This window comes from Coffea arabica, chromosome 10e (assembly GCF_036785885.1).
Source record: "Coffea arabica cultivar ET-39 chromosome 10e, Coffea Arabica ET-39 HiFi, whole genome shotgun sequence".
Taxonomy (NCBI): Eukaryota; Viridiplantae; Streptophyta; class Magnoliopsida; order Gentianales; family Rubiaceae; genus Coffea; species Coffea arabica.
Window position 1 is genome coordinate 40283271 of NC_092328.1, and position 11207 is coordinate 40294477.

Sequence of the window (11207 nt, forward strand, 5' to 3'; positions counted from 1 at the left end):
TGGGAAAGAGGAAGTTTTCCAATTTTCTCTTATTTCTAGTCTACATTCTTTGGTGAATTCACCTGATCTCCTAGTAAATTCCAAATTACACTAATAACAAATGAATTTTGGTCACTGTCAGTAATGTCTTCATGAAATAGACTGAAGATCATCCAACGAATGATAAAAAAAAAAAGAAGCAAATCAATTAATTTCTTGATGAATTTCCCAATTTCTTCTTCAGCAGAAGCTCCACAGATTGATATCACCTTCTTCATAGACATCTTCAATCATCATCATAGGATCAAAGAATACACCATTAACCATATCCGTGTACTTTGGTGAATCAAAGGTGTACCACTGGCCAGCAGCAGCATTCATGGTCATAGGCATTACTGCTTCATCCAAAAGATTTGCAGGTGGCAGTGATACTGATGCAGATATATCTTCTTCTTCAATGATATAAGGAGGATGATCAGGTGGTGAAGATGACAGCGAAGGTGTCGGCGATGAGGCTGATTCTGAGGCTGAGTATGATGATGTAGAGGGCTGAGATGGTGAGTCTGGTGATTCAGGGTCGGTTGCAGTGGCCGTTGTGGTGGTGGAAACTGTTGCGGCTGCAGCGGCCGCTACCCTTTGGATGGACTTAGGGGACATGATTAGGCTTTCAGGGAAGCGTAGGGAATATGAGGAGATTGGGAAGTTGAGATTGGCTGAGGAGCCTTTGAGGCATAAAAGTGCAGCATCATAGGCTCTTGCGGCTGCTTCTGCAGTAGAGTAAGAGCCTAACCAGATTCTTGTTTTCTGATTTGGTGCTCTAATCTCTGAAACCCACGATCCCCAACTTCTCATCCTCACACCCTTGTACTTCTTCTTGCAAGATGACTTGGATTTTGATGATGAAGATGAAGATGATGATGATGATGATGAAGGGATTGGCTTGGTTGGCTTGGCTGGTTCTGATTGGATCTTGTGCTCAGTCTTCACCATTTTTCAAGAATGTAATCAAAAGAATTAATGCTAGATTGATCAATGAAGAGTAAGCAAAGGTTACTCAATGCTAGATTGATTGATCAGTGAGAATGAATAGGGGAAGAAAAAAAAATCAAGAATCAATGAATTTTTTGTGCTTTGTGAGTGCAGTTTTCTTTTCTTGGCTGATGTTGCTTTTGTGTTGAGTATCTGAAAAGGAAAATGTGGTGAGGAAGTGATGATGAAGGAAAGGAAGATGTAAAAGTGTATTTATAGAGCAAGATTTGGTCTTTGAAATGAAGTGAGCAGATACCTTTAGTCAAGAAATAGTAATGTCAACATGCAGGATGTAACATCAAATGGGTGCCAGATATTTCCCAGTTTTCAATTGAATAGAAAATTTTGTTTCAGTCTCTTACCTCATTCAGAAAATGACCAATTTGTCCTAACCTTAGTCATGAGCCGCAACTAGCAAGCAGTAGTATTGATGTAGTTCTTCTAGGGTAGTCTGAATTGACTGGCTTCAATGCTCTTTGCTCTTGCTTCTTGATTGTGTACGAAAATACAATTGGGAAACAGGATGTAACTAGAAGGTATTTGTATTAAAATTGCTATCCATATCAATAATAAACGTTTTCCCAAAAAAAAAAAAAAGAAAATCAATAGCTAAAGCTTATTTCTTTGAGGCTATATCTTGTAATTGATTATCAGAATGAAGTTTACATCATTTAATAGCTTTTATTGTGTTGAACATTGAAAATTTTTATAAGATTCAACGTTAAATAGTGCCAATTAATTACAGTCTACATATTTATGAAGATTGAAGGTAATTGGGAAAAAAATGAGACGATTGAAGAAGCAATACTGATTTTGACATTTTTTTTTTTGGGACATTTTAACAAAGTTTTTTTAGTTATCCACATAAAGTGCCTGAGTCCAGAAACTTTTTTTGAAGGAAGATTTCTCCTCCTCTCATTACTTTCGCGTACAATTTGGTAGTCAAATGCGCTTCGAGGGAAGGATTCCCAGTCTCCTCGATTGAATTGTGGTTCTCAACTAGTCAATTTTGGACCAATCCTACATATCATGGTTTAAAATACAGTTAGGTTTGGAAAGGTCATACACAGATGTTATTTCCAAAGCAGAAAATGACTTTCAACGCTGTTTGTTTTCCAGCGCCTAAACCATGTAGAACTTACCGTGATATTTCCAGAACAACCGCAGTAAATTAGTACACATTCGAGAATAGCTCGGGTCATTGATTATTGCACATGTTACCATTACGTATGAATTATTCTTTAGTTTGTTGATGTATTTATTACACATGTTACCATTACGTCATGGTCAATTTTATACATAGTTTAAGCAAAATAAAATTTGATTAAAATGAGTTGGAAGAAGTATAAAGTTTGTGCCCAATTTCTTCAAAAAAATTTTTTTTTTGTGCCTAATACATTATCATTACTTAATAATCACTTTTAGTATTTACATGTATGCGCTAAATTCTGTAATATGGTACAACAATCTTTTTTATTTTTTTAGCAATACTCGTATACAGGGAAGGGATGCTATTCATATATTTTATCCATTAAATTATCTCCTACGACAATCATACATAAGTATGTATTAATAAAAAAAAAAACATGCTTCGTTTACCGAAGAACAAATGAAGAAAATGGATAAAACAAAAACCTATTGGTGCATGCTTGGGCACTCTTTGTTCACTCAATTCACCAGATCAGCAATTGGGGTTTCATTGTCAAAATAATACTAACTAATATTAAGATTTTTCTGACTTAGAAAACAAGTCATTACCAAGAAAGTGACACCAAAAACATTAAAGAAACCACTATACGAAATGGACAAGTATAAGATTTTAGTATAGAGCTTTAGTTTTAGATGGGCAACCGAGTCATTTGGCCACATGGGCTTCAAGAAAGTTTAGTTTGAAACAACAACACATGTTTTGGTGTTTATCTTTGCCTATCAATCTTGTTTTAATACAAATAATTAAAACAGCGCAATAATGCATCCAAGAGACTGGAAAGACAGATAGAGAAACATAGGATTCTGTTCTGAGCAGCTTCGCGGATTTTGCAGGTTAGGGAAAAAATAATTAAGTAGAAGAGATGCTTCTTATGCATATTGCCTTGATTTGGCAGTTTTTGAGGTTTTTTTTTTTTTGTGTTTCCAAAATGGTAACCTAAGATAGCTCTTGACATGTAATCTACCTTATTATCATAAACAAATGTTCCTTCATACCTCTTGTTTTGTGTTAGTTTGATATTGAGTTCCAGAAAAAAAAAAAAAAAAGTTGGAACTGAAAAGAAATGCTGGAATTCGCTAAGATTTTTATGCATTAAAATTAAATTGTTATAACAGGTAGTAAATTCGACTGAAATTAGAGATAAAAGAATTTATCACACTTTTTAGTATTTTCTTAAGGATTATGTCTGTAGAACTTTAGACAAATCAGAGACACAAATGAATTAACTAGAATCAGAAAAATTAAATTCCATATATCATGAGTTGCATTATGGGCACAGCACACTCTTGTTTACCTCCCTTCTGATATGAACAACCTCAGTCCCCTTTAGTACCCTAAACTAGAAACTTATTGAGCATGTTAGAACTTATGGATACAAGAAAATCCAGTTTTCATCCTGAAATTCTAGAATAAATACATTCATTAGCTTATAGAATTATGCTTCCAATTTATTGTTTAAAGATTTCATACTATACCACATGTGGGCATCATCTTCGTCTAATTCTAATAATTAAGGTTGAAACTTTATGTATTAAAAGTTCTGAATTCTTAACGCTGTGGTCTTTTGGCTTCTTAAATTCGATTCCTCATCTGTTGAAAAAAATTAAAAAAAAAAAAAACACATAAACACAAAATCGAGGACGCGCAAGGATCAGAGTACAGAAGTGCTAAAATTGGCTTTACAGACAATACAGCTAATGCTTCTCTGTCTCGCAGCCTCAGAAAAACGCGTAAAAGACCTCATTCGTGCATGGCCCTATATTTCCTTATCTGAATCCCTTTCTTTCTTTTCCCTTTCGCTTTCAAAAATCTCAAACAAACAGAGCAAAGATTAATTAAGTTATAGAGTCGTATGCATCAGAACCGTATCATTCATGGGGTTGGGAGGGACAATCAAAGCTTACTTAGGCTTACGTTTGGAGGGCTTGACTTTTTGAATATTGGATTTGCTTAAGGTTTTTTTGAGTCATTCGAGATGATTCTCATGTGATAGTACGGTACAACTAGCTTTTACTACTATGGAGAATCCAGCAGTTCACCGCCCCAGATAAATTGTTGTAATAGTCAATCAACTTTTTTAAAACCACTGAAGTGGCGACTCAAAAAACCACTAAAGTGGGACGGCTCAGGAACGGTTCTTAGAATCTTTTCACCACGGTTCGAATATTGTGTTGATAGTTGGGTATTAGCAAGAGATGGGACGATTAAAAAAAAACTTTTCGAGAAATTTTGAATTTTTTGGACTTTAATTAATTGGGATAACTTACCTCTTAAAGATATGTATTTAGAGTAGGATTTTTACAAAATGAATTTCAGATAACGAGTTCTCAATTTTGAGGGGCTTTTAATGAATTTTTTTTTTACATATATTTTGCTTTTAAAGTGCATTTGGAGCAATTAATTTTGTATGATGGTAAATTTTAATCTTTAACATCTTATCTTTCCTTTGGCAATATTCCAGCATGTTCAGAAACTATGAACTACCTGGAAGCTACCTAAGAAAGATTTCCATGACCAAATTTACAGCTGTAGTCTATAAATGCCATAATTTGTGGGTAAGCTTGTATTGTTGTCAAGTTACAGTTTGATAGTTTTGATACCACAAGTATGGACTTCTTATAAAAGAAAAAAATAGTTAAGCTTAAAAATCCCGTTTGAGAATTTTGTGAGACAAAGTAATTTTAGTTAATAGGATTCACATTTACAAATCACCTAGTAGTAATACAAAGGGTTTAACAAAAATGAACTCTATAAGTTGACGAATATTTTACTTTAGAAGAATCGATGAGCCTGATACAATTTCTAAAATATTTGAAAATAAATCTTAATTTAAAATTGCTAGGTTTTGCCGCAGACATTTTGAGAAGCCCAAGACAGAGAGTATTTGTTTCCCGTGCCCTTGTGGTCCACGCTTTCAGAGTTGAAGTCTTGGAGCGTTCATACCTGCAGGTTACGCTTACAGTTTCATCCTTTCTAAAGTCGTACTTGGCAGAGGGCTGCGGAGAGACAACGCCACACGAGGAAGGGAATAAGACGCGTCACAAGTCCCTAAGAGCAGTACAATCCATATTCAAGAGTCGGAAGAGAAGCAAAGGAAGTATTTCCACTTCTTTAACATCAATCTGGATTAATTTAAAATTAATGGTAAAAATCCCATCTAAAATGTAGAATACGCTGATAATCCTAGTTTGAGAGAAAAACCAGCATTCTATTTTTTTTGGGCAAATCTCATATACGGGAGTGGGCTGTCAGTTCAAATTTTATTAATAAATGAAAAACAAATACAAGGTGAGGAACATGAACATTATCTCCTAATTATAGCATCCGGGGAAAAATTATTTAGAAATGCTCCTTTGTAATGAATGATCTAACAGTGAGAGCGCTGGACCAATCTAGAGGTAACAATCCTCCAATCCACTTAGGTAAAATATCGAAGAGGTGGATTTGAACCACTATTTACTTGAATTTGTAATAAACGAAAATGCAGTTTATTCCTACCATGTTATGTAGGCAATAGGATGCCCAAAAAAATCAAATTTGTCTAAAAGAAAAATAGGAAAATAAATTTCTAGTTTGACCGGTTGGTTAGTATTTTAGCCTAAAATTGGAAAAAGTAGGGTGAACAATGGGACATTAATTTTTCTTTTTTTCTTTTTGGTTTTAGATTGCCATTCTACAAAGACACTTGTATTGGATTACTCAACATGCATTGCTCTTCAGTGGACAAAGTAAGAATTACTCCAAAAAATTTCTGGATAAAAAGAAAGAGCATATTACACATCAAAACCAATTAAAAATTTGTAGAAGCCTTTTCCTAGATATATACGTATGTGTCCATGTCTATGTTTGTCTGTATATATTTATATGCACATACATGTGTGTGTCTAAGAGGAGAAGGGCGGTGAGTCAGGTTGACTAAAAATATTCCACAGCAATGCAAAATTTAATTTTATATAATTATAATTCTAGGCATAACTTATTAAATAATTGAACAGGGGGAGGGATGGGTTGGATGGTACGGGGGAAGGGAGTGTAAGTGGGGAGGTTCGAGTTCTTCTGCTTACACTAAAAAAAATATATATATATATATATATATATATATATTAAATAATTGAACCCTTAAAGGTGCATTTACTAAAGAAATTAACTAAATTATTACTATGTTACAATGCTTTGTCAAATAAATGACCCCCTAAAGGTGCATACGATAACTAAAATCATTACCAAATAATTCTTTTACGGTGTAATGAAAACTTGATCACAATAGGCAAAAACATTACTAAAGCAAAGAAGTAATGCATGAGGAGACGTAAACCAAATTTTATAGTAGTTTGGCTAACTCCTTCATAACTATATCAACTCTCTAATCTCTTTCGAATTTGAAATTATTTCTAAACGTCTCTTCCAAAAGGTGAGCCAATGACCTATTTAGAATTGAGGCAATTAGCCTAAGTTCCTGTGAGCTCCATATACCTTTTGAGTTCTGAATTTGGCTCTACTATCTGCAACCTCTTTGGTTACAACGTTATGAAGAAACAAAAGAAAATACTCTTGAAGTGTGAAGATCACAATAAAACATTAATCATGCTCTCTTTCTAGAGTGGATAATACAATTGAATGTTTAAATACGTGAAATGGATAAATTCTAATCCCAATAAATGATTTTTGTGACTTGTTTGAAAGGCACAATGGAGCTTCAAATCCTATTTATTGTCCACTTGAGGATTTGTCACTTCTATTCATATCTTCTTCATCCCACCTCATTATCAAGTCTTTTAATAATTATCATTTTCTTTCTTGATAATAATTTTATGTTTTGGATCTTTTTTCTTCATATCTTACTTTTTCCTTATCTTTCAATTTAATAGACTGTTAATAACGAACCTACTAAACCACACTAGTTTTTGTTTGTTAATAATAAAAATAATATTACTAAATACGATATGGTCTTCATACACATCTAATCTACAAATAATAAGACTGTATTTGGATTGAGGGATTCGATAATGAAAGATTAAAAATCCTGTCAAATCCCTCCAAGTTATTTGGATTACTTGAAGGGTACTAAGGTTTGTAGTTCATCAATTAATTAACTCATTTTAAATGCTAAAATAATTACAGAATTATTGTAAACTCAAATACTTTCCAAATAATCCAAGCAACTTAAAGAGATTTGAGAGAATTTCAAATCCATCAATCCAAACGTAGTATTAGATAAATCGCATGTTCGCCCAATCAAGTTCCGTGGATATCAAATCAAATTATTTTGTCCACCATGAAGACGTAGTTGAATAAGGCTAAAGGGTTATTGTTGGATGAATTGCCAAATGTATTTTAGGCTTACGGGATGGATGACTCCCAGAGTGGCTAATGAACACACTCCGCGCGTTCAGCCTAGTTTGTTGCATTGAAGCAGTTATCCTACTAGAGCTCGATGTGCCTATCTTTGCCGGATGATTACCAATCCAACATTGATGAGTGCAATATTGATGTCCCTTTTTTTTTTTTTGCTATATAATTTTAATTTATGGTACATTAACATTGTCATAACTGACTTTTCTTAAATTAACAACCTACAAAAGTTTTGCAGTTGCATTTTTAGGACACTTTTGACCTTGTTTAAGGAAAATGTAGAATAAACAAAGAGCTTCTTTGATAAAAATTATACCAATATTGGGGAAATGACATGGTTTATGTAGTTAGCTTGGTTTTAGAACAGCTTTGCCAGAGATATTCCTATAAACATAACAAAAATTCAACATTGCAAACTGGAATTCTGGAAAAATTATTTGCATTTCATTCTGGAAAACTGGAACAGCTTTGTCAGTCTCAATTTCAATCTTCTTTTGTCAAAGTTCTTATTATTATTAAGAGCTTACTATTTGAGAGTTAATTAAACTAGTTGAAGATACATAAGTTATCTTGAAATTTGAAACAACTTTGTAATTTTAAAAACCAATCAACAAAAAGATGTAGCCTAAAGAAAATAGCGTCTTTTTAAATTCGAGCAAATGGCAAAAAAAAGTCATTAAACTACTAGGCATTCTTTGTTTTGGTCACTCAATCTTTATTTAGCCGCACAACAACCATTTAACTAATAAAAAAAAGTCTATTTTTGGTTACCCAACTAGTAAATATTTACACTTCTGGTCACTTAACTAATAAAAATGTATATTTCTTGCTCACACCAAAATTCAATGACCAAAAGAGAGGATTTTAAATAATCTAGTGACAATTGTGTCATTTGCTCGTTAAATTCGCAAAACTAAATATCAAGTGGTTTAAGTAATTGTACTACACTTGCATTACCGCTTGTGTTTTCCGAAAAAGATGAAAAGTATTTAAAGCATCTTGGTCAATAAGATCAGATATACCCAAGTACTACGGCATACTGAAAAACATGTTTTTTAACCCAAAATCTTTGATACCAAGCTTAATTATTATCTTCATGTTCATTTCTTTTCCTTCAAATGCAAATTTGTTTTGTACTTTTGCAATGATACAACTTTTAATGAACATGCATTGGAAGAACTATGTCGGGTCAATCCGTACAAGGCCTCCTCCATCCCATCTCTTTCCTCCTCGACAATTTTGAGGAACACAAGTAGACAACAAATGTAGAAGGAATCACTTCGCTAATGGTATTCAATTAAAGAACTCAGCATCGCATTAATACTTAATGGCAGGCAAACTCTCTTTCTTCTACATTCAGGTGCCTGACAGCATGATTCCTGCTAACATTACAACTATCTTTCCCAAAGACCTTTTCCACATGTTAAGGTTTTATGTAAATCTTGTTCATACCCCATTTTCACATGTGTGAGATTTGAGCCTTCATTTCTTGGAAGCTTAAAAGAAATTTCTTACATGCTAACATTTGCGAACACATGGCCATTTGTTTAATTTGTCGGCATGGTGGTTGTATAGTTTGCGTTATTTTCTTTGTTATATAGTCTCTTGCTTAAAACATTTTATTTTTAAATTTTTTAAAAAAATATTCTAAACCCTACAAGGGAAACGAGGAGGAATTGAGAGTTAAATCATGAATTTCACGATGACCTAACTAATATCTGTATCAACTAGATTTTGCGAAGTTATCATGAACTAATTTATCTTCCTAACTATATAGGCAACGAGGCTGATGCTCCAATCTCGATACTCTAATTAAATTAGCTACATATTACATTGACTTACCATGGGATCTACCATAATTTGAGAAATAATTCTTGAGTTTATACGGATAAAACTTATATTGCATCAATTCATTTAGTGTCAATGTTAATCTTATAAAGAATATAGAGATAGGGTACATTGCATAAACTAAGAAATTTAAGATACTAAAAGTAAATTTATGCTAAAATATAGAGTGTAATAACAAAATCCATCATAAGTTTTTTCAGATTATGAAGGGACTAATTTACTTCATAATTTTACTTTTGCAATGTAAATGCCTTGAAACTTCAGACTTAACCTAGTATCAAAGACAGACTTCAATTAGGCACAAGACTTGAATCTAACTGTTATTCTGCATCCCAGAAATTTTGCAGATATTGTGCTCCAAACATGAAATAAATTCTTAATTGAACGAAAACAAAATTATATTGTTTCATGAACCAGCTAGATTCAAAGTGTTCGGGTCAAATATTGAGCGCAAAAACTGGAACATGTAATTCAATTTCCATAAATACAGTTGTGTTGTCCTAGTGATAGATACTTATAGTTTTGTTTTATCCCACTTGCCAGCGTTTTAAGAGATTTGTTGCACCAACCGGAGCACAGCGCCAATTCCTTGTACGGTGTATCTAGTTAAAATTATATACTAATTCATAGACTGTTCTTGGTTCCTGGCAATTTCTCAGTTCCTAAACAAAGGAACAAAGCCACACAAATTCAAGCATTTGGTAATTAACATATATTTTTATGCATTTGTGTGATAGTTGTCCACTAGATACTTATTTTCATTTAAATACACTCATCCATGTTTATTAGCTCATTTGCAGTTTGAGATTTATCAAATTAACTCTATTATTTAAAAGATCTAACGTTGAGGTCATAAAAATTTTCTTTGAATCGACGAACTCTAATTTAACTAAAATTTAAGTATCTAATCTGAAATATTTTACATTTTTTTGCAGAGGCAAAAGTTTAAATTTACAGAGAAATTTTTAAAAATTTCAATTCTTCAAAGGAGAAAAGATTAACTTAATATTTTAACTTTTTTTGGGCTTCCTACCACCCCCAGTCCCACCCATGGTTGAGGCCCTTCTTAATTATTAGATGCTGGACACCAATTAGACAAAATATGTATATTTTTATTGAGACAATGATCAACTCACACATATTAATTAACACTAGTTCATTATGTGAAATTTGAAATTCAGCTGCTTGATTGCCATGTATTTCCATGATGTCAATCCATACCAATTGAAAAAGTATCATGTCAGGAATGTGCAGGACTATAAATTTGTCACAGCTAAATTCTACTTTGGAACCTTAAACTATGAATACGGTTCTACTTTAGTCTTTAAATTTTAATTTTAGACACTTTTCCCCTTAAAATATGAAATCCATATCACTTGAGTCCTTCAATTTCAATTTTGTACACTTTATCCTCTAAAATATGAAATCTATCCTATGGAATTGTCAAAATTAACGGAATAGTAGACAAGTAATGCTCAAACTTTAAGGACTAAAGTGGAATTAATTTCATACTTCAGAGAGTGAAGTATCTAAAATTGAAGTTTAAGGACTAAAATGGAATACAATTCATACCTCAGGGAGTGAAGTGCCAAGAATTGAACTTTAAGGAAGTACTTCTATAATAAATTTGGCGAATTTGCCACAATAACAACTGGCGTTTTAATGTATAACCCTGGTAAATTTCAACTCAAAAGAGGCCAAATATAATAATAACTAAATTAAAAAAAGGACATTTAGAATTTAATGCATGTAGAATCTTGTTAGTATTGCTGTTGTATATTAGCTATAT

General features: G+C 32.8%; 1 protein-coding gene across 1 annotated transcript; it reads right to left on the reverse strand.

Annotated features, from left to right (window-relative positions):
• On the reverse strand, window positions 1-1205 carry LOC113711845 (ethylene-responsive transcription factor ERF012). The gene has a single exon (XM_027235074.2). It carries the CDS (start codon window positions 967-969, stop codon window positions 220-222), a length of 750 nt encoding a protein of 249 aa, XP_027090875.1. The 5' UTR covers window positions 970-1205; the 3' UTR covers window positions 1-219.
• Window positions 1206-11207: the final 10002 nt, after the last annotated feature.

Excerpts from the sequence above, each read along its gene's own strand:
- LOC113711845 (XM_027235074.2), bottom strand. The coding sequence starts at position 969 with ATGGTGAAGACTGAGCACAAGATCCAATCAGAACCAGCCAAGCCAACC.